This window comes from Oncorhynchus tshawytscha, linkage group LG16, assembly GCF_018296145.1.
Source record: "Oncorhynchus tshawytscha isolate Ot180627B linkage group LG16, Otsh_v2.0, whole genome shotgun sequence".
NCBI classification, from domain to species: Eukaryota; Metazoa; Chordata; class Actinopteri; order Salmoniformes; family Salmonidae; genus Oncorhynchus; species Oncorhynchus tshawytscha.
The window spans coordinates 54,280,707-54,306,028 of NC_056444.1; the positions used below are offsets into that span (position 1 = coordinate 54,280,707).

The 25,322-nt window shown below is 44.5% G+C and overlaps 1 protein-coding gene across 1 annotated transcript in view; it reads left to right on the forward strand.

Moving 5' to 3' along the window:
- The window catches only part of LOC112233024 (agrin), a 283,865-nt gene that overhangs the window by 128,249 nt on the left and 130,294 nt on the right, over positions 1-25,322 (forward strand). Inside the window, 1 exon segment of the mRNA XM_042299364.1 lies at positions 9,656-9,694. Coding sequence (XP_042155298.1) covers positions 9,656-9,694 — 39 coding nt within the window.

The following is a 25,322-nucleotide window of genomic DNA, read 5'->3' on the forward strand; positions in this document are numbered from 1 at the left end:
AAAAATGGATCAGAGATGAGCTTTGATGTGAACAGAGGATTCTATTTGGGTCATGTTGGCACTACAGTGAGTGGATCAGAAGAGCAGCAGCTCGGTGGCGCCCTCTATTGAATGGATTCTGTATGGTTTAGGTACTTTAGGTCACTGTAGGAAGATAATGAGATTGTTGCTTTTGCGTACCATGTCCTGAGAGACAGGCTTAAGCAGACGTCTGGGCTGGAGTAGCCTACCTGGCTAGGGTGTCATGTTGTTCTGTGAGGGCATAGCTGATCTCTGGGATGCAGGCTGCAGCTGGTGGTTGAACACTGCCTGCCCCCTCCAGGGTGACTGAGACCTGGGTGACCTTGTGTTCTCTGGGAGTTTACCTCCAGACTACAGAGCAAGACAGGGACAAGACCGTGTCCAAAGAGATGAATGACTTGCGATGGTTAACCAGAGCAGATCCCCATCCTGTGTGTGTATGTGTGTGTGTGTGTACGTTAGTGTATGAGTGTGTGTGTCAGAGAGAGACTGAAAGAGATGTGTATTTTCTGTGTGTGTTTGAGAGATGTGAAGGGTTAGTGTATGTTTGTAGGTGTGTCTGAAAGACACAATGGGATTGTTTCCTCGTGCGTCTTCTGTATAAATGAAACTACTTTATGCATCACCGTGTGTGTATTCTTTATGCATCACCGTGTGTGTATTCTTTATGCATCACCGTGTGTGTATTCTTTATGCATCACCGTGTGTGTATTCTTTATGCATCACCGTGTGTGTATTCTTTATGCATCACCGTGTGTGTATTCTTTATGCTTCACCGTGTGTGTATTCTTTATGCATCACCGTGTGTGTATTCTTTATGCATCACCGTGTGTGTATTCTTTATGCATCACCGTGTGTGTATTCTTTATGCTTCACCGTGTGTGTATTCTTTATGCATCACCGTGTGTGTATTCTTTAATATGTCGTCGTGTGTGTATTCTTTATGCATCACCGTGGGTGTACCGTGGGTGTTTGAACATCTTATGTTCTGTTATAATCTCCACCCGGCACAGCCAGAAGAGGACTGGCCACCCCACATAGCCTGGTTCCTCTCTAGGTTTCTTCCTAGGTTTTGGCCTTTCTAGGGAGTTTTTCCTAGCCACCGTGCTTCTCACCTGCATTGCTTGCTGTTTGGGGTTTTAGGCTGGGTTTCTTACAGCACTTTGAGATATCAGCTGATCACGAAGGGCTATATAAATAAATTTGATTTGATTTGTGTATTCTTTATGCATCACCGTGTGTGTATTCTTTATGCATCACCGTGTGTGTATTCTTTATGCATCACCGTGTGTGTATTCTTTATGCATCACCGTGTGTGTATTCTTTATGCATCACCGTGTGTGTATTCTTTATGCATCACCGTGTGTGTATTCTTTATGCATCACCGTGTGTGTATTCTTTAATATGTCGTCGTGTGTATTCTTTATGCATCACCGTGTGTGTATTCTTTATGCATCACCGTGTGTGTATTCTTTATGCATCACCGTGTGTGTATTCTTTATGCATCACCGTGTGTGTATTCTTTTGCATCATGCATCGTGTGTGTATTCTTTATGCATCACCTTTATGCGTGTGTGTATTCACCGTGTGTGTATTCTTTATGCATCACCGTGTGTGTATTCTTTTTATGCATCACCGTGTGTTTATGCATCACCGTGTGTGTATTCTTTATGCATCACCGTGTGTGTATTCTTTATGCATCACCGTGTGTGTATTCTTTATGCATCACCGTGTGTGTATTCTTTAATGTGTGTGTATTCTTTATGCATGTGTGTATTCTTTAATGTGTCGTCGTGTGTGTATTCTTTATGCATTTATCATGTGTATTCTTTATGCATCACCGTGTGTGTATTCTTTAATGTGTCGTCGTGTGTGTATTCTTTATGCATCACCGTGTGTGTATTCTTTAATGTGTCGTGTGTGTATTCTTTATGCATCACCGTGTGTGTATTCTTTAATGCATCACCGTGTGTATTCTTTATTCGTTGTGTTGTATTCTTTATGCATCACCGTGTGTGTATTCTTTATGCATCACCGTGTGTGTATTCTTTATGCATCACCGTGTGTGTGTGTGTGTGTGCGTGCGCGCGTGGTTGTATGTGTGTGTTCATGTGGGGAAGAGGGTGGGGGGAAAGAGACAGCGAGATGGCGAGTAGAAGAACATAAAAACTTGTGATGATATATACCGCCTTGCATCTGCCCTGCTCGGATGATCACTTGTCATTGTGTTGGTGTAAGTAGATACCTGTGTCTGGTGGGTTTTAAAACAAGCCGTGACCGCCCCACAATTTTGACCTCATTATAAGTATCGAACAGAAAAAATACATTTCTTTTTAAAAAGCGCAAAAAATTACATGCTATGGATTAGGTGCATATTTGTTCTCCTCAGATCAGTCGCCAGCCCTGCTGAATATAAAAATATTTATTTGAGTTATTCTTCTCTTATTTGACACGGGGGGGGAAGGGGGGACACATGTGGCACGGTGTCATGAAAGTGAGCGTGGAATACAAAAATCCCCCGTTTGAATATGATTTTAATTGAATATGGGCTTATTCATGTGTAGCATATAGAATGAGGTTTTACAGAAGCATGTTGCCAGTAGATTGGAAGTGTATTGGCCAAATTAGCGTTTGCAGATTGGACAATATTTGATTGACCTAAATGTACATGATTGTATTCCCCCATGGTTTATTTTTCTGCTTTCACTTCAATAAATTTGTTTGTGTGTGTGTGTGTGTGTGTGTTAAAAACCTTAGGATTGATTCTGACCTTAATGGGTCGTTTTCTTTCTGATTCAGATTTAACGAGGATGTGGGTGACATTTTTAAGAGACCAATCCCTCTTTTGTTTTTTCTTGCACTGTTGCTGCCTCCCACCCCAACATGACCCAAGTATTCCCAAAAGCTTTTATTTTCCCTTGTCTTCCCCCCTCCCCCTCTTGCTCCCCCTCCCCTCTTTGTTAGAGACAGCTCCTCTATCTCATTCCCCCTCTCCTCTCCTGTCTGCGCTGTCTTTTCCTTGGGGTTGAGGCAGGCAGGGAGAAGTGCTGCTCTGGAGAGTGACGGTGCTCGGGAGACAACACGCTCAGCAGCTGTTGTAAAACGCAAGAGGTGGACGAAGTGTCAGGCGCCACCGCTCGCCTGTTCTTCCTCTTTCCTCTCTCACTCTATCGCTCTCCTGCTCTGCTCTGGCTGTCTCTATCTGCAGCTCGCTGGCTGGCTACTCTCTCTCTACCTCTCTCTCTCTCTCTCTCTCTCTCTCTCCCTCTCTCGTTGACTAGGGCTTGGCTGGCTGAGCAGCAGAGTGAATTAACACAGTGGACTACCTGCTGCCTGGGGATTGTGTGCGCTGTGAATACTCCGTGAATACGCAAAGCTCCAAGTTGTTGTTTTGGCTGCCAGTGAATGGGCCTGTCCCTCGGAGGAGCAACTCGAAGGAGATCATCCGCAGCCAAGCCCAGGACAAGCAACCGGGAGTAGCCTCTGGAGCAGGAACAGACAGAAGGAGTGGATTCTTGAGAAAAAGGAGAAAAAAAGAGGGAGACTGAGCCAGAGAGAGAGTGAAATGAGCAACTGAGCAGCTTCTACTCTCAATGAAGAAGGGGTGAATAAGCGACTGCTTTTTTGAAAAGGAGAAAACCAACTTGACACTCTCGGACAGAGGGCGGTAACAAGACCCCCCTTGTGATTTGTTTTTGGATGAATATGCCATCAGGGGTGGCCAACACAAGGAAAGAAAGATAAAAAGTATTCAGGGCTTGTTGTTAATTTCTCATCTGGCACAGACTTCTCCCCTCTTTCTTCCCTCCTCTCTCCATTTCTTTTCTGGGTTTTCTTTAGTCTGTGTGTCGGGCTGAGGTTTGTCGCTTCTCTGTATAGCCGGACTCAGGCGGAACAGAGCTGAGGGGAGGACAACTCATGTTGAGGTACAGAGCCGGGGGCGTAAATTGTTCCCCTCTCCAACTTTCCACCCCTCTCTACTTCTTCTGACCTGTTTTCTCCAGACTCCAAGGGTGGCCCCCACATGCGAGTGGCGAGGGGGAAGGGGGCCACAGTGTTTTGAACCGAAAGGAAGTGGGTGGTGAAAAAAAGAATCCCCTTCACGCTCCTAAGAGCATATGGTTAATCGAGTGGTGGCCAGCTGCTTACTAGCCCCCCTGCTAAATACGCTAAATCTAGATACAAGTGCGCAGCGACGGGGGAAGCTTCGTGCTCCGTGCTCGGAGAAGACAGTCGCATTGCCGTGTTGCTGTTGCCTTTATTTCGGTCCTGACTAGAGCTATAAGGAACAATAAGCCGGCGGGCAGCCAAGTGAAAACAAAGAGCCGGTTGTTGTTGTTTTCCTTGGAGCGATTTGTAAGGAAAAGAAAAGGAGGCTAATGAATGTCTTCAGAGCGCCAAAGCTGCCGGAGCTCTAGCCCCAAGCTCCCAGTTTATCAGCCACAGGAGGCTGGAGAAAGATGCTCCCCCACCAAATCACCAGCAGCTACTCTTGACGAATGCTGTGGTAGTGTGGTGGAACCTGGCTTGTGTTGTGAGGGCTCCTGGGGCAATAAGGAGACCAGTGTGTTTTGCAACAGTGGACCAGTGCTGCAAAGAGATCAAGGAGGCTTCTTACTGTAATTACTGTTGAGTTACTGTGGAACTTTGGCACCTTTTGATCTAGCACGTATACACACACACGCACACACACACAAACAGAGACACATACACACACACACATTTACACTTTCAGATTGTACATATACTCACTCCACATACGTACACACAAATCTGTTGTCATCCCCTTTCCAGTACTTGTATTAAAATGGAGGTAGCGTGGACAGCTGGTGGCCTATAGCAGTACAGGCCCACACCCTTCTGTCCTCTTCCCACCAATGGATGTTATTACTGTCCAAAATGAGTTGCCTGGAAACCATTGAAAGCTCCTCGACGCATCTTTCTGAAAGCAGCTGCGACTCCCTCCCCACGGCGGAACACAGCTGGATTCCGGGCTGAATCTACCAACCATTACCAACCAGTCTATCATTCTCTCCTCCCTCGTTTCTGGTGTCATTTTTATTCCTTGGTTCTTTGGGTTCATCTTCTCCCACTCCGTTACCCGTACCTTCCCACCGGGCGGACGGACTCTGGAAGTGGAGCATGACCAGCTGCCATTACCCCACGCCGCCCCCGGAGCGGGACCGGATGTACCAACACAAGGTGTCCCTGGTGGTGCGCTACTTTATGATCCCCTGTAACATATGTCTCATCCTGCTGGCCACCTCCACGCTGGGCTTCGCCGTGCTGCTCTTCCTCAACAACTGTACGTCCACCAATCGTACTACCACACACATACGCACGCACCCCATATACAACGTACTCCCTCTGTCACCCTCTAGCCATGTGTGTTTGTGTGTCATGGTCAGGAGTATGAAGGCTTTATATGTGAGTGCATTTGTTTGCCAGATGTGTATGTATACTTGGGGTGGGGGGGTGCGGGAGAGTATGCATGGCTTTTGGTACGAGAAAAGTTATGGGTCGGTAGGATTTCGCTTAGTTTACATAGACTATTAAACACCTTACAGTCTCTCAGGTCTTTTACTCTGCTGAGAAAAGATATGAAAGACTGGTCCACTTGACCTCTGGCGGAGCTGTCTGAAAGGCTGGGGCTGGATGAAGTGGAGGGATATCTCAGACGTTAAAAGTCAGCTTTCCCTCGACGCACAGTCCCAGCTTCCTTCTTTTGAGTCCTTTATCTCCCCCAAAGCCTTGGCATTTCCTTTGAACTGTGGGATAAAGTAGCCAGATTAAATGCCTTTGGACGATAGAAAAAGCTCTTGGCATGGAAAGTGTCCCCACTTTGAGCGGTTATCGGCCTGAATAGAAAATGCCACGATGGTGCATAAGCTTCTGTCTGTGCTTCGCCTGGTGGCTCGCTGGTAGATGAGCAGCAACATTACCATTAGGCAACACGAGAGTGACCTTTTGGAGAGCGAGCTCGACGCAGCGACTTGCCATTTCATAAGTGTGTTTTGGGGGGGGGTGACGTATTGTCTGTAAGTTGTACATTGGGGACTATCTGTCTCTCACTTCAGAGTTGTACATAACTGGTTTATGTCTTGCCTGAATGACACAGTTTTCAGTAGTTCAAAGCTTTATAATCAATGAATGTCAATTGGTTCTTCGCGATGGGAATAGGAACACGCCAGTATCACTGGAGTTCCGATTGTGTCCTGACACCCACATAGGTGTGGCACCACAGGAACATCAGTATGTGTTCCATAGCACTGCTTTATTCAGTGTCACGTATTTCTCAGCACTGGAGTCCCGTGTCAGATGAGTTGCCTGTGCGGAAGGTTCAAGCCTAATCAACACTCCATTTTTTTTCACTTTGAAGGTGTTTAAAACTGTCTGGAGTATAATCATCATTGCACACACGTGAATTAGCATTACGGAGACTAAATAGGAGTAATGGCGGAAAAATCTATAAAGTTACATATTGGGATAATATTTTTGACACTATATCTCTAGTCGGTTGCACGTGCACCAAAACTCCTTTTATAGCTTGTTCTCCATGTTCTTTTTAAATGGTGAGCCAACATGTTTTCAGCACTTTTATTTCCATGACTGATGGAAATAAAAGTGCTTATGGGTCTCTCTCTTATGGGTCTCTCTCTTATGGGTCTCTCTCTTATGGGTCTCTCTCGTCCCTCTGCAGCAGACCAATAGTGAGCAGTATGTTTGGAACATTGAATTGCAATAAAATCGCAGTATCGAATCGCAATACAGAATCTTGAGAATCTCAATACATATCATATCAGCACCTAAGTATGGTGATGATATCGTATCATATCAGCACCTAAGTATGGTGATGATATCGTATCATATCAGCACCTAAGTATGGTGATGATATCGTATCATATCAGCACCTAAGTATGGTGATGATATCGTATCATATCAGCACCTAAGTATGGTGATGATATCGTATCATATCAGCACCTAAGTATGGTGATGATATCGTATCATATCAGCACCTAAGTATGGTGATGATATCGTATCATATCAGCACCTAAGTATGGTGATGATATCGTATCATATCAAGCTGTGAACTCTGCGTGGAAATGACAATATACACTTTAAATAGAATACGGGCATCAAAGCATCCCTGTGAATGTCCCTTTTAATCTGTGTGTATGCCTCTCTGTGCCTCTGCCTGTCTGTCTGTCTGCCGTCTGTTTAAGGCTTCATTCCGAGCCATGCTAGCCCGCCACAAAGCTATTATCAGCCTGAGGATTTTCAATCACGTACGAGACACGTCCCGGGGGCTAAGGATGCCACTGCATTAGATCTTGAATAAAATAACCAAAATGCACCACTTTAGAATTCTGAAAATGCCCCCCCCCTCTCCCCTCTACCTCTCTCTCCCTCTCTATTTTCTCTCTCTGTCTCATCGACGGGGGCGTTCCAAAGTGAAGTTCATTCATAACCCCTCCGTGTTACTGAATCAATTTAATCCAGACATATTCCATTAGATTTAAATACAAACTCAGTGAGAGCACTCCATCTCCACCTCACAAGCTAGAGAGAGAAAGAGAGCGAGAGACTGGAGAGGGAGAAGTGAACGGAGCGCCATTAACATGGAAAGCTCTCAGCTGTGTGGACGGAAAACTGGTTTGGAGAGGAGCTGGAGCGAGAGAAAGGGGAGGACACAGACCTCAGGTCAGAGCGAAGCGTGGCCACACAGCTTGTCCTCTTCACACTGTGGCCTGGTTCCTGGAACTCTGTGGGGGAGTAATTCACCTACTAGAGAGGAGAAACATGCACACACACATACACACCACACACTGATGCACATAGACAAACCCCAACACACCCTAATACACAAACACGCACATCAGAGCAGAGCCTTGTCGATCTGCTCTAGATCTAGCGGGAATCAGTTCTGGATGCTTCAATCACATGCATACACATTCAAAGGTTTGTGTTGTATAGGGACAGGAGACGGCGATGGGAAAGGAAGATATGGTGGTAGAGACCTTATCTCCTCCTCTCATTATGACCGAGATGGAGACATTTACATTTGGTAAACATTTAGGAGATTCTGTTGATTTGCTGTCATGTGCTACAAGACACCATATGGCAAATACTGCGTGTGTTTGCGTTTTAGGAAAGGAGAGCAGATGTGTGTGTGTGTGTACATGTTTATCTACATGTGTGTGTCTGTGCTATTGTTGTGCCATGTTATTTTTGAAGTCCCCGGGATTGAAATCTGTTACTGTCATGATTGCCTCGGAAACCAGTTCAACAGACACTTCATTATTCACCATTGCAAACACAGCGTCCCTCCCTCCCTCCCTCCTGCCTCTCCCCCCATCCTCTCTCTCTGGCTCCCTCAAGCCCAGCTGTTGACAAGCAATTGTAAGTGAGCCTAAATTTAAACTCTGCACTGGCAACCGTTAACTGTGATGCCGTCGTCAGGTAGCGAGCGATGCCGGAGACGCCTCACGCCTCCGAGCGAGGACGGCCGGGAAGGCGAGAAGCTCCGGCGGAAAATGTGTTAGCTGGGTAATTGATGTGATGTGATTTTATCTTGCTCATTATACCGGGTATGCAAGCCTACACAGGGGGAAAGGTGCGGCGGGCTGGCCTGACGCGAGCACGGGCTGCTCAGTGGTTTGGAAAGGCGAGTTGGAGTGCAGATGGTAAAGGTCGCTGTCACTGAACACTGGGGGTCTTAGATGCTTTGCTATGGTCAGGTGATGTAAGAGCATTTACGGCACTGACAGATTCAAGCACATGCTTATCTACTTACAGTGGTTGGTGATGCTTCACGCATCGGTTTAAAGTAGACCACTTTGTTGCTGTTCCAGTCATTGTGTGTAAAGTGAAGCTCATTATTTTCTATAACAGTGCCGCATCGCGCCCAAACCCCCATTAAATTTACCCTTCGTTAGAGGTGTATGTATGTATGCGTATGCATGTCTGTGCTCTAGAAATGCCCTCTTTGTATGTTCCTATAGGACACCAGTGATAGATGTAATGTAGTTGTGCCATCATCGTATCATCTACCATGGTAGCATTACATCATAACAGTACATAACCCATGCATTACTGCAGCAGGGTCATGATGTCATATCTATGGGTGAAGGAAATTAGTTAACTCGTTGGAAAGAAGAACCAAACATGGGGGTGGGATGGGATCAGTTATTTTTGCTGTGTAGTCCTCTTCAAGGGAAATTTAATTTGATTAGGCTTATTTGAGGTATAAAAAAAAAGTCCATGAAAGTGGTAACTAAGATAATAATGAAACAAAACCTGAGTATGTTTTTCACAAAATACCAATTATCGGATGCTTTCATAGGTGTCAGGTGTGGTTTGCGAATTGAATGGACCATTAAAATTGTAAATATCCATCAACAATTGTACGTCTATCATGAAAATCTATTAATTCTGATGAGCTGGCTCTATTGAGCCTCTCCATCCCTCAGATACTCTATTAGAGCCTGTTTGATATACCCAAGCCAGAGGAGAATCTTCTTCTCTGCTTTTTGCTGGAGCAACTCAATTACTGGGGTTCACCCCATGGGAAAGTCCTTGAATCTCGCCTTAACTAAAAACCCATTTCTAACTCTCTCTCTTTTATCTCCTCCAGACAAACCTGTTCACTTCACGCCGGCCCAGCCTCCTGATGGTAAGTCCTCTGACAATTCTCACTCTACCCTACCTTCACCGATTGACTACATAGTTTTGGCTCCCCTACAAATAATTACCTCAGAGCTGCTCTCTGTATTCTTCACCTCTCTGAGTCCTGATGCTTTTAGTTTGCATCACCACCTCCACCTTTCCCCCATATGGCCATTGATGATGACTTGATTGTTCTCATCTCCTTTAAGCCCAGTTACAGCTGTGCAGTAGCTTCTACCAGACTACTGCATCTCCAGCCTCATGATTCAGTAATACTAGTAATCTTCCCTCCTTCCCCATTCAAAACGTCACTCCTCACACCCCCTAGATGTAGGCCAAGGATACACGGAGGCTCCAGTTTTTCCACTATGCCCAGCCTTGTTATCCACCATGCTTTCCGGGCCTAATTCCACAGATGGCAATCTCTGTACTCTGTGCAGGGCTATTGTTTCAGTTGTTTGGCGGGCGAGCGACGAGAGTCATTAATTAAACAGCAACAATTTATTGGCAAATGGCGGATCTCTACACTCTTTAATTGGAAGGAAACAGCTGGTTTCTGGCTCGGTCATGAATATTTATGATGGCAGCAAACACATGAAGCACTGTTTGGTAGCCCCCAGATTTCTGACAGACAGACAGACAGACAGACAGTTGAGGTGTACTCCTGGTATCGCTGGGAGGTGTAGCCTTATCCTCACAGTGTGGGGGGGCTACCAAGCCAAAGGTTGTAAGAAAAACAACAGGCAGAATGCTGATAATGATCTGAGCCCCTATCTACTGAAGCTGTGAACAAAAGGCACCTCTGGGGGCTCAACGACTCTGTCCGATAATTGCTCAATCACTCTCTTCATAGGTCAGCACATTTGCAAAAGCTGTTTTTGAGAAAGGGCGCTGTTGTGTTCAAATGTATCCATTTAGAGTGGCTTTAGACGATGAATATGATGGCCTCGCCGAGTCACGACAATGGCTTTTGTCAATGCGAAATGGGTGTCCGTGGTCTGCACCTGCCGAGCAATTGAGCTTGATTGGAGCATTTCTCAACTTCACCCTCACCTTAACACCTGGGGAGAGGAGAGAGACATCTCTGGTTTTATTTTTCAACTCCTTTAATCAAAGTGAGGTGCTCCAAAGGTCCAATCACACGGCATCACGATCCGCCGCAGATATTTGTTTACTTTTTAATGACATGAGATTGCTTCAATAAATGATTTGCGCTCTCAACGAGTGGAGATTCTCTGTTTTTTTGTTGTTGTTGTTGAAATAAATAGTGTCACCGAGCCAAGTCAAGTACGTGCCGGTGAGAAACTGAGTGCAGTCAGCGAAGCAACACAGTACATCTCTCCATTTTCCCTCCAAAAATCGTGGCTTTTATCGATCGCAGTGGCGCCCATTTCCCACGTATTCAAGTTTTGGCTGGTCTGAAGGACGTTTGTTTCTGCACTAGTCAAGCGTTTAAAAGGCTCTGCTGCTGGCCCATAATTACATTTCCAATAGTCCTGTAGGCTCTCAGTCAGCAGAACAGGATTGTTTTTTTGATCCAAACATAGAAGAGCAGCAGTAGACATCTGCAGTCTCCAGTTAGCCCTGAGGGACAACGTTTCTGCGGATCATTTAGTTGCTGGTGAGATTAGTGGGCCAATTAGAGATGGCCCAAATACACTAGCCCCTCTCCTACGACTAGCTGAATGTTGTGCCGTGGGGACATGGTGGTAGCCTACCAAGGCTCTTATACAGCGCCTCCATTAGTCAAATCTGTTCTACAAAGGAGGACTATTCTACTGAACTTGTCCTCAGTTCCAAGGACACACTTCCACATACTTAATTAACCAAAATCAGAGAGATATACTAAAGAATCTGCAGACTTTTAAAATATCCTCTTAGTCTCTGAACTTGTTTTTGGGCAGATGATTTATTCTTGTTTGCGAGAAGAGATGGAATGAAGTGGTTTTTTTGGGGGGGGTGAGCAGATCTAGAAAGCCTATAGGGAGACACTGATGATCTGCTGTCTTTGCAGCACGAGTCGAGAGCACTTGCACAGTATTTGTGGCATGCACCACCTACAATTAGACGGCAGATTCCACCCAATAAATGAGTGCTAATCACCAGCCGAAAAGTGACAAAGTCACAAAGCACCCTCTAATTAGTCTCTCTGCTGCGGCTTAAAGTGCCAGTCTCGGCACTCAGTCCACAGTCATTATTGCCTGTCATCTCCAGACAATAATAAGACCGTTGTGACAGCATTTTGCCCAGCAACAAGAGAGCAAAGTCTCAGTCCGTTGTTCAAGGCAGAACCACACGGGTTGGACTTTGGTGAGGGGTCAGTTCTATTGCATTGAGCCAGCGGCCTTGTGCTAGCCAAGGTTGTCAGTTTAATATTAATGATGAGAGCAATTTGCATATTGTATACACACACACTTCTCTGGTTCTCTGCCTCTGGTCATTGCAATATTTACACATGAAGCATAATGTAAGTTTCCTCTTTCACAGTCCGATTGCTATAATGGCTATTATATGGTATTGATCTTAACTGGAAGAACAGTGCAGATGCAAAGTTTGGTAACCGAATGACCGTTTGTGCCGTTATTGTGTTACTGTACCAAATTTAGCATCTGAACTATTCTTCAAGTAAATGTGTTTTTGTAAAATGTTATGTGGAAATTGTTCAACTTTGGCCTTGTGCATAGAGTTGCATGGTTTGTTAAACTTTGCAAAAATCGGAGTCCAAGCATCGTTCTGTTAACGTGGAATTATCCTTTTCTATCTGATAGTGTGTGTATCAATCCTGAGGAGCCAGTGTGACTCCAACAGGTAGAGAACCAGTTGGTTCAGTCCTGGAATTCGTTTTGACACTCCTGTCAGTCAGATTTAAGTAGAGTCAATTGTACTCTCAAGTTAAGTGATAACTAACAGGTGAGTGAGAGAGCTTTTACTCACAGCCGTAGGTGAACAGACATGGTTAAATCTGGGCTAAATTGGGCCACGAAGACAAAAACAAGGATCCAAATGGGAAACCTGAGCTACCTCCAGTCGGGTTTGTCTCTGTGGTAGCTAGCTGTCTCCCACACCTCCTCTCCTGGCTGTAATGAATACACCGGCTGTGAATCCTTCAATCTGGCGTTTGTCACAGAAAGTGTCCCCCGGAGGATACTCCGTACCAGCAGACATAATAGATGTTTGAATTGAAAAGTGATTTGATCTAGGACTGGGAGGGTTTCTGCGACGAACGGGAAAGTGCTTGTGGGCTTACTTACACACTTCCCAGAACACTTCTTCCTCTTAAAAGATGTGCCAAAACTTTCTCTGCAGCAGCTTTCAGAGACTCTACCCCCCCACACTCTCCACAAACTCTACACAACAAACTCTACACAGCAAAAATAACTGATCCCATTCCACCCCCATGTCTGTTTTTTCTTTCCAATGAGTTAGCTAATTGCTTTCTCCCATAGATATGACATAATGACCCTGCTGCAATAATGCATGGGTCATGTACTGTTATGATGTAATGGTACCATGGTAGATGATAAGATGATAGCACAGCTACATTCATCCAAACTGGCTGTAATTTATTCAGTCGACGCTTTCCCTATGTTCTTTACAGTACGCCTCACTCAGAAAGAGAGGCAGAATTCATTATGACTAGTCGCTTATCTTAATTAAATCAAAAAATCTACCTAATCTTTTTTTGGGGGAGGTGGGGCTGAGGATGGGCTCATATCAAGATATCAAAGGTACCAGGACTGTAAACGCTCCTCTCTCTCACGGATTGGCATTTTGCTCTGTGAGAAATGAGATTGGCCCGTCATTCTTAGCCCTCGACGAGAAGCAGCAGTGCAGGGCTAGCTTTAGTCTCGTGTTTTTTTGCCTTGACATCATCAGGGCAAGGTTTGTTGCCCTCCAAAAGTATACAGACGCATCTAAACCCAAACCTGCACTCTGTACTTCTCTCCCCCGGAAAGTATGCCTCTCCTCTGTACTTTTGTGGAGTCAGCAGATGCTTGCGTAAGCATCTCGCCGTACACACGCAGAGCTCAACGGGAAGCGGCAACCAGGAGAAACAAATTGGGTGCATTTTGACATTCCGCCTGTCTGCACTCGTCAGACTGTCTGACAAGGCTCCCATACAGCCTCAATGAGCAGAGGTGTGATGCGCCGCCAAGTATTGATCTGTGCGCGGAGAAAGGAGAGACGGGAAAATATGTGGGTCAAAGGGAACACACGTAGACTGGCAGGGATTGACCGCTGAGTTGATTTGTTCCTGATTCCTTGGCCAGAGTAATTGTTAATGCTGACGGCTGGGGCGTTTTGACATGCCCAGAAATATCGGCCCGCTCAAGCTTGCCTTGCCCTTGCGAAACCACCACGAACAGTCAGTGTATGGAGGTGTTGTAGCATGTCAAGATAGTGGGCAGATTAACTCCTGACCGTGATGGGGTTGGATCTCTGGACAACAGACAGCTAGGCTAACCCTGATATCCCTATCATAGTTTGAAATACAGGAAGCTATTATCCACAATAGAAATGTCCAAATGAACAGCAGTAGGCTATGCTTCTCAGGTGTCTCTTGACCTATCGTACAGTTCATATGGCACAAAGTCGACCCATTCTCAATCAGATTGGTAATGGAAGATTTTACGACTGTCCACTCTATGTACTACTTATTCGTAGTTATGTAGAACTATTATTGTACTCGTTAAGGCCCCTTCATAATTGGAACTATACTGAACAAATATGTAAACGCAACATGCAACAATTTCAAAGATTTTACTGAGCTACAGTTCATGTAAAGAAAACCAGTCAATTGAAATTAATTCATTAGGCCCTAATCTATGGATTTCACATGACTGGTGCAGCCGTGTGTGGGCCTTGGAGTATAGACCCACCCACTTGGCAGTCAGGCCCACTCACTGGGGAGCCAGGCCCAGCCAATCAGAATGGGTTTTTCAGTGCAAAATGGTTTTATTACAGACAGAAATACTCCTCAGCAGCCCCCCCCCCCACATTCAATTCCCTGGCAACAGCTCTGGTGGACATCCTGCAGTCAGCATGCCAATTGTACGCTCCGTCAAAACTTGAGACATCTGTGGCATTGTGTTGTGTAACAAAACCGCACATTTTAAAGTGGCTTTTTATTATCCCCAGCACAAGGTGCACCTGTGTAATGATCATGCTGTTTAATCAGCTTCTTGATATGTCACACCTGTCAGGTAGATGGATTATCTTGGCAAAGGAGAAATGCTCACTAAAAGGGATGGAAAACGTGAGAGAAAGAAGCTTTTTGTGCGTATGGAACATTTCTGCGATTTTTTTATTGAAGCATAGGGCCAACACTTTACATGTTGCGTTTATATTTTTGTTCGGTGTATATCTGCGAGCATTCTGTAGTGTCTTGATTAGAGGTCGACCGATTAATCGGAATGGCCGATTAATTAGGGGCGATTTCAAGTTTTCATAACAATCGGAAATCGGTATTTTTGGACACCGATTTGGCCGATTTAATTTTAATTTTATTTTTGACAACGTTATTTAATCTTTATTTAACTAGGCAAGTCAGTTAAGAACACATTCTTATTTTCAATGACGGCCTAGGAACGGTGGGTTAACTGCCTTGTTCAGGGGCAGAACGACAGATTTTTACCATGTCAGCTCGGGGATTCAATCTAGCAACCTTACAGTTAAATAGTCCAACGCTCTAACCACCTGTTTACATTGCACTCCACGAGGAGCCTGCCTGTTACGCGAATGCAGTATGCCAAGATAAGTTGCGAGCTAGCATTAAACTTATCTTATAAAAAACAATGAATCAATCATAATCACTAGTTAACTACACATGGTTGATGATATTTCTAGTTTATCTAGCGTGTCCTGTGTTGCATATAATCGATGCGGTGCATATTTGTGAAAAAGGACTGTCGTTGCTCCAATGTGTACCAAACCATAAACATCAATGCCTTTCTTAAAATTAATACACAGAAGTATATATTTTTAAACCTGCATATTTAGCTAAAAGAAATCCAGGTTAGCAGGCAATATTAACCAGGTGAAATTGTGTCACTTCTCTTGGGTTCATTTCATGCAGAGTCAGTGTATTTGCAACAGTTTGGGCCGCCTAATTTGCCAGAATTTTATGTAATTATGACATAACATTGAAGGTTGTGCAGTGTAACAGGAATATTTAGACTGATGGATGCCACCCGTTAGATAAAATACGGAATGGTTCCGTATTTCACTGAAAGAATAAACGTCTTGTTTTCGAGATGATAGTTTCTGGATTCGAACATATTAATGACCTAAGGCTCGTATTTCTGTGTGTTATTATGTTATAATTAAGTCTATGATTTGATAGAGCAGTCTGACTGAGCGGTGGTAGGCACCAGCAGGCTCGTAAGCATTCATTCAATCAGCACTTTAGTGCGTTTTGCCAGCAGCTCGTCGCTGTGCTTCAAGCATTGCGCTGTTTATGACTTCAAGCCTATTAACTCCCGAGATTAGGCTGGTGTAACCGATGTGAAATGGCGAGCTAGTTAGCGGGGTGCGCGCTAATAGCGTTTCAAACGTCACTCGCTCTGAGACTTGGAGTGGTTGTTCCCCTTGCTCTGCATGGGTAACGCTGCTTCGAGGGTGGCTGTTGACAATGTGTTCCTGGTTCGAGCCCAGGTAGGAGCGAGGAGAGGGACGGAAGCTATACTGTTACACTGGCTAAAGTGCCTATAAGAAAGTGCCTATAAGAACTAAAGTGCCTATAAGAACATCCAATAGTCAAAGGTTAATGAAATACAAATGGTATAGAGAGAAATAGTCCTATAATTCCTATAATAACTACAACCTAAAACTTCTTACCTGGGAATATTGAAGACTCATGTTAAAAGGAACCACCAGCTTTCATATGTTCTCATGTTCTGAGCAAGGAACTTAAATGTTAGCTTTCTTACATGGCACATATTGCACTTTTACTTTCTTCTCCAACACTTTGTTTGTGCATTATTTAAACCAAATTGAACATGTTTCATTATTTATTTGAGGCTAAATTGATGTTATCAATGTATTATATTAAGTTAAAGTAAGTGTTAATTCAGTATTGTTGTAATTGTCATTATTACAAAAAAACAAAAAAATTGGCCGATTAATTGGTATCGTCTTTTTTTGGACCTCCAATAATCGGTATCGGTAGCGGCGCTGAAAAAGCATAATCGGTCGCCCTCTAGTCTTAATAGATTAGGCTTTTCATCTTTAGGAAAACTCTAAATCCATGGCAGATAAGACATCTCTCTTCTAGTGTTGTTATTTCTCATAACTACAACCTTGTAAAGAAAAGAGGGATGTGATAAATCGACTGCATGCTGTCTTTGAAATAGGAGGATACATTGGTGAGAAATGTAGGTACGGGATTAATTTCTTCTAGCTAATTAATGAATTGGCCATTCAAGGGAGCCAATTTTACTCCCAATAATCTAATAGTAGACCGATGGATTGTGGCACGCGCGGGTTCGATGTCCCCATCATCGTCCTTTATCCATTGCAATTAGTGCGTGAAACGGTTCATATTTCTATAAATGACTCTTATGTTCTTTGCGTTTGGTTCAGAGAGAGGCTGTTCTATCCCATTGAATCGGCATGTCGTTCATTTACACTCATTAACTCAGTGAATTATTCAATGAATTAATTTAGTGACTCATTGTTAGACTTAAGCTGGGGCGGGGGGGAGTGATGGACAGGTTTTTACTATTGTTTAATTGTGACTTGTTATGTGAGGAAATAGACATGGCTTACCGCTCTCGCCATTTACTTTTTAACAAGTAGTAAATATATCGCGTTACAAAATTAGGGTCTTCCCCAGTCAATGTTTTCTTAGAAAATTGCACCTACTGAAGCATTTTACATCGCATCTGTTCCAAGTGTATCTGCTCTTCGGACGAGTGCGTAGACTTTTATTACATGCGAATAAGTGCATTTGTATTGGATAAGTTTGCCTTTTATTGTGATCAGTTGGGAGTTTAAAGGCTTGTCAACCTTAGACTTTCCACCTCTGTCTAACCTGAAGAGTGCTGTGTGTACTTTGATATTTACCACACCAGTAAAAGACGGACGCACACACACATTTCTCGCACCAGTGTGTGTTAATGTGTGTGTGAGAGAGAGGGAGGGAGACAGACCAGTGCACTGCTACACTAAGGCCAAACAGCCTGGCAGTTGTATTCAAATGGTCTCTCAGAGGAGCCTGTAGCAGTACATGGATGATGGAGAGTGTGAGGCAGCCAGACTCCAGGAAACCATAAATCTCTCCCCTAATCCCAAAATGCAGACTGCCCATCCTAGTCTGAGTAGTAACCCAGAGACACACACTCTCACACACACTGAGGAAAGAGATTGTTTCCCAAGCGAAGCCAGCCTGTGGCATCTTCTTCTGTGGTTCCTGTATGTCAAGTTTATAGATGAGTTGAGGTGTGTGTATACATTGCAACTGACGAACATACATCACACACAAACACCATTTGTGGTCAATACATCTAATTTGTATAGTCAACCCAAACTCTTCCTCCTTTCATTGGCTTGTTTGATATATGTTCCCCGCACCACTGCACACAATTACAACATGCAAGGCTCTCAGCCAACGTGCCACTGACACCATTTACACCGGCCGGCTCTGTGACAATGGAGACACACCCGCAGACCCACATAGGCCTACACACTGTCCCTCTGGGGGATTCTGATGTATGTGTTTCAGCATGTCTGCCTGTATGTCTTCTCTACTTTCACTATGGGAAAAAAAAAAACACTGATTCCCTTTCAAATAGCTTGTGCGTGGAACATATTGCATGCTGATACTACTGCGTCTGCCTTGGTTTTAATGAGTTTTAAGGTGCTAGAAGGCTTCCTATCACAAGGAAGGAAACGAGAGACATGGGGAAAGAGAGGAAATAAGAGAGCAAGAGAATAGGAGAGGGGGAGAGAAAATATGAGAGCAAAGATGTTTTGAGGGACAGAGGAGATATGGTGGGTGGGTGTGGAGGGGTTCTTTCTACTTTTCTTTCTTCACACCTGTTTTTTTTAATGTAATGTTTTTCGCACATTTTTTTTCTTTTAATGATATACCTTGGATTGTTTGATTGAAATGGAACAAATAGGGGCTGTTTTGTATGCCAGTGCGTCCATGCGACTCCCGGAGAACCTCGCATCCAGATGCATAATGATAGCAGCGACTGTCGGGGTCAGTGGAAGAGAGCAGAGAGGAGCAGCTGGGAAAAGGTAGAGAGTTCGAAGGGAGATTTTTTTGGGGGGGGGCGCTGTTGTAGGTAGTTATAGAGTCTGTGTACGAGAGTGTTTACAATTGACGGGTGAGGGTGGGCAGCTGTTGTGAAGATGGCCTCTTTGGGTGTTTGTGTGAGTGCGCGCACGCGCGACTGTGTTAGGGATGTGGGTTTGAAATAATTTCACTCTTCAAATACTATCATTAATTTTAGGTGGATATTCGGATATTATAAATCCATGCATTTTTTTTATTACGTGTTTTTTTTTTTTACCTGAGCACGGCTGCGTGAGGAAAAGAGGTTGGCACTCTGTTGCTGCAGCTGCGGAGAGGCCGGTGTGTGATCAGATGGGAGCGAGCAGACTGAGAGGCGAGAGAGAGACGCAGCCAAGGCACCTCGGCAACAGCCAAGACTGGCTAACTTGTAGCAGCCATAATATTATTTATTATCATCCCATACAACAGTGGCTTTCTTGACTGGAGTAACCTAGAAACTAGCCAGCTCTAGCAAGCTAGGCTAATTGATGCCACATGCTGTGCTTTCTCCCCAACCCCATTCTGATAAAACCAACAGTACCTGGTGTTTGCTTGTGGTAGGCTACTCCTTCCCGCTTCTCAGTTTTTAATTTCGTAATTTTATTCCATGCGTTAGTGAACTGTCACACCACTTGCTGCACATTGCGTATCTATTATTAATTGTATTATTACGTGTTTTATTATTTTTATATTTTCTCTGCATTGTTGGGAAGGGCCGTCGTCCACACCTGTTGTTTATGAACCATGTGACTAATAACGTTTGATTTAACGTTGAGGCTTTGCGGCTTTGATTGGCCAACATAAACAGCAAGCTACACACCTGAAGGCACCCGGTCTTTTCATGGGGGTCACGTCATATAAACGACATTGAAATGTACGTTGTTTTATATTAATTAAGTTCATAATTTGAGATGTCATGGTATATCCTTGTATATAACAATGTCACATGGATATTTACATTTTTTAAGCCTTTTCAGTATTAAAATAGGCCAATACTTTTTTTTTTACTCATAGGTTTTTGAATACTAACGTCAGACACTGTCACCCCTCAGAGCTAGCAACATCCTAACAATGCCCTTTTGTCAGGTTCTCTGTCAGTATTGACCTACGTTACCCCTAGTGAGCTGTAGCCACTGTCACGTGATCTCTTGGTATAAACTACATGTACAGTAAGAAAGACCACACACACACACACACATATACAGACACTCAGCACACATACAATGCTATTGTTTCATGTAAGTGTAAACTCATGTTGCAATAGACTATAAAACATACAAATGTACAGAGGAAATCCTGAAGAACAAGGCCTCTTGTGTAAGGGGTCTCGTTACATACCCGCATGCACACACATTCACGTACACACCATACCACACCACACATGTGCAGTTTAGTATATTAGCCATGAGAAATCCCTTGGTGTCTTGACAGGAGTGATCTCTTCCAGCTGTCTTTCTGAGCTCACTCAGCTATCTCCGAGCACGTCTCAACACACACAAACCCCTGACACCTCCCACGGAGCGTGGAGTCACTCTCTCCCTGTGACGACCCACTAGGTGTTTGTGTGTGTGGGGAAAAAGAGAAACCGTCTCTATGGTGTTTGTGTGTGTGTCTTTCAAACACAGTGTGTGTGTGTTTGTAATCGTATTCGTTAATGTGTGTGTGTGTGTGTGTAGAAAGCAAAGCAACAAACACAGGTTTAAGTCCCGTCAATTAGTCATGGCTGAACTCCCTGGCCCCCTGAGGTGCTCTGGGGAGGGCAGGACAAAACGGTGCGTCTGCAGGTCCTGAAATAACGAGCTCACCTGAGGAAGGACTCCAGGGCGCTGGGTGTGTGTGTGTTTAAAAGGGGATGAGAGAGTGAGAGAAAAGTGAGATAAGAAATCAACAGTATTTTATATTTACAGTGCATTCGGAAAGTATTCAGACCTCTTCACTTTTTCCACATTTTGTTACGCTACAGATGTGTTCTAAAATGGATTAAATAAAACATTTTTTCTCTCTCGTATTTTAGCAAATGTTTTAAAAATAAAAAACAGAAATACTATATTTACATATTTATTCAGACCCTTTGCTATGGGACTCGAAATTGAGCTCAGGTTCATCCTGTTTCCATTGGTCATCCTTGAGATGTTTCTACAGCTTGATTGTTGTCCAACTGTAGTAAATTCAATTGATTGGACAGGATTTGGCACACACATGTCGATATAAGGTCCCACAGTTGACAGTGCAAAAAAACAATTGAATCCATTTTAGAACAAGGCTGTAATGTAACAAAATGTGGAAAAAGTCAAGGCGTCTGAATACCTTCCAAATGTGCTGTACATGACTGGAGACATAGTCATTGAGTAGCGGTAATATTTTCCTTTATTTCACTGAGGAGCAGGCTCCTTATCAAGCGATGGGCTCGGGATGTCTGACATCTTCAGTCATACTGGCTCTGTCAGTCAGCACTGTTTATGTTATGCTTCCATATTCACTGCACTAGTGTGTCTATATTCACATGCCGGTGACGGAGAATTGACCGAATTGAAATTCCCCCTCACTCGGCTGCTCCCCCTCTCTCCAAACCTTCCCTTTCATCATCACCTCCATTCTCCTCTCCTCTTCCCCTCCCTCTCTCATCATCCCCTATTCTCTGCCGTGGCCCTCAGGGCTTGTCTGCCCAGGGCAGGGCCTAAAACTAACTGCTTCACCAGTGTGGAGGTCAAGGTAGCCAGATAGAGTTGTTGGGGGGAAATGGTTTGGACACTCGTGGTGGTACCTCTTCTATACGGGAGAAAAGGGAGAAATAAAATCTTCCCTCGCTCCTCTTTTCTTTCTGTTTCTTTTCTTTCTGTTTCTCGCCCTCCCCTCTCTTCTCTAATTACATTGTCACCTCTCCCCTAATGGACATGACAGATATGGTGGACGTCATTGTTTTAGCACTACTCACAGTTTTGAAACCCACAGGTTAAATGTGCCAATAAATCAGCACAATTTACTTTCTCTTTTTTTCTTATTGCCGCCGTCTAGGATCTAAAATTGGGGTCATGAATACTGTGGTAATGCCCATATGAAAAAAGAGTAACGGAGAGCACTGTGCAATACGGCGAACTTAGCAAACAAGGCATTTGTGGTAAGCACACGGGACCGACAATCTTTATGCATGTCTGCTATTGGAAAACAACTGAGAGCAATTAATTAGCCTAATCTCATATTGACTGTGTCTCTCAATATTATCAATGTGTTTGAATCGAGTGGACAAGGGTTTGGCCCGACTGCAACACCTTGCTAGTATTTCTTACTATTTCCTTTTTTTTTCAACTTGTGTGAGAGGTTAGGGATGTCAAACTCAAACATCTCAATTAGGAGTGTTTTGTCATTGTTTCTTCTCCGTCAGGCGCATCATGCCTTTTCAGTTGTGTAATTGCTCCGCCATTCTGCAAATGCATCTTCACGTGGTCGTCGACTGGTTAATTCTTGTCAGCGTTCGTGTGCCATCTCAATCGTATGCTCGCGTCGATTAACACCCGATTCCTTCATACACTTGTCACATTCTGGTTGGACTCGCCTGAATTCCCACAATAGCAGGCCCAAGTCCATTAAGTTAACACTACTAATCTGTTATATTGTTATACAATATCTTCCTCTCAAACCCATTTCAATTCTGTTTCAAATGCCACGGAGGCTCCAGCACAGCTCTGACGCAAATCCTTGTCTTTGAAAGTCCTGAGGTCAATTGCCACAAGAAAACAATAGCTAAAAGCAAGGGGCAAATGACATGTTGGTATAGACAAACACGCACGTACACGCGCTCACACACACACACACAAACACACACGAGCGTGTGCTCAAAAACAAACAAACACACACGCAGACAGGCAGGCAGACAGACAGACAGGCAGGCATAAGCATATTATAGATAGAATCACCATTTCTGTACAGCACATTGAGATATCAGCTGATGTAAGAAGGGCTATATAAATACTTTTGATTTGATTTGATCAAAGACCATGAGAAGCTTTCCCACATCTATATGTAACTACCATAACACACCCATGTCACAAGGAGACAGCAAACATTCATAACTGTTTCTAGACCAGGGGTTATATAACGGGATATACACCAAATAATACTTAGGAAGCATTAAGCCCTGTATTCTGAAAACCTCAAGCCTCCTTTGTGGTTTTGTGGTTGGAAGTGTTTGTCTACTCGAACACTCTGTTATTAAAGTTTTAATGAGAGGAGAAGCCTGTAGGGACACCACACACTCACTCGCCGCCAGCCTCCTAACCCCATCTCGCTCTCCCACACACTCTCATGCACACACACACACACACACATACAATATCTCTATGTGTCTCTCTCGCATACACACACACTCTCTCTCACACACACACTTTCTCTGTCTCTCTCTCTCATACACACACGCTGCTTAGGGTAATTAGCCCAATTCCCATAATGGCGGGGAGCATCAACTTAACGTAACACACTGAAACCACCGAAACACAATCTGCTTTAACTCTAACCCCCCTCACACTTTTCAGACTGGCAGCACGGTGGCCCAAAAAATGGGCCTGAAATGGCAGTAATGGACCTCAATTTCCCTCCATGTTGATTTGTTTGCTGTTTGTTTTGCACTGACACTATGGCCACTGTGGGAAGGACGGGGAGCGTGTAATGGGTTCTGCCTCAGAGATGAGCATTAGACACAAACAAACGCACAGCATACATGATGGTGTCTGTAGACTATATGTTCCCCACCTCCAGATGACTAGCTGCAACAACAGGAAGTGCCACCTTAGTAATAACACATGTGTAACGTCATATGTCGCACACATGGGACGATCTGTCACACCTGTATATTGACATGTACAGGCAGCTACGCGAAGAAACCAAAACAAATAATAGAAAGAAGGAAGGTGCTACCTATGGACATTAGTTAGCCGTTCAGTTCTGAAAACCAGAAACACCAGGACTGAAAAATGAGAGGAAATCTCTTGAGCCAGGGTTTGGGATGAAGAATTCTAGTATTCTGAGAAATGGCTGCTTCCCTATGCACTGTTAAAGTAATGGTTGAGTTGATCAGACTATTTATAGGCAAAGCGGTGAAAGATGTGTCAATTATTGAAGCGGGTGCGGGCGGGCGGGCGCGTGTATCCACTGGAAGAGCTCTTGGTGAAACGGTATGGAAGATGAATGATAAAGGGAGTGGCAGAGAGAGAGAGAGAAAGGACAGGAATGCAGCGGAGGTGTGCAGGATGGGTCACTGGCTTTTGTTGTTGTGGAGAGAAACCCCCCCCAGCCCTCCTATTGAATTTGAAGAGAGAAGAGAAGTCCAGCGGTCTCTGTACTAGTGGCTCATAATGACTGAGGCCAACACTTTGCGGAACAAAGGGTCTAGCGAGGTCCTAGCTGGCAAGTGCTACCTTACATTGACGTCAGTCGGCTATGTAAACACCATTTAATTCAATTTAATTAGCCCTTAAGTGTGTCTTCTAGCTGTCTACATACTTGTCGTGAGAATTTCTGCCGCCCCTTTGCTGTTTTCACACTGCCTGTGTATTGTTTCTGACACACACACGCGCGCGCGCGCACATACACACACAGGGCAGGCCACCGGGGTCCCGTTGCCCCATTCATTTTAATGACAGCCTAAGTGACGGGCTGGTGTGGCCGCGCATAGCGCCCTTGTCATTACGCACTGTGTTAAGTGTGCAGGCGGGTGGCCACCCAGCTATTAGGTGTTCCTTCACACGCTCACAAAAAACAGCCTGGGAACACAGGACTATTTATAACACTAGAGGCCTTAACAATCATGTAATGTCTGGTTAGTAACACGGTCTAATGCAACCGTTCCAATGCAATCTATTAGCCGTTAGCAATGTAGCTGAATGACACCACATGAGAGGTTTTTCTTGATTAATTGTAGTGTTGGCTACAATCGCGTCGTAGTAAGGATTGGTCATTGAGAATAGAGTTGCGGAGGTGGTGCGATAATGGTGTTCGTTTCGGGTGGCAATTCGCGTGCTCGCTGTAAAGCACATGCACACGGCTCCATATGTAGGCGGAGAGTTGAGGGTGACGCCAAACGTTTCTCCCTCCATTCTAAACCGCTTCCCCCTCCTTCATTGGGTGCGTTACATGATATGTTTATATCTTCCATTACCACTGCCACCGCCCACCCTTTCCCAGCCAGACAGTTCGAGGGCTCCATGAGACACGCAGGACTAGCTGGGAAGCTGAGAGACCCCCCATCCCCGACAACCTGTCTCCATGGCAACCTCCACCCCCAAAACACACTCATACAGTATTCATGGCGACATTTTCCTTCTCTGGACGTCAGGCCCCTCCCTGACTCATATGGAATAGT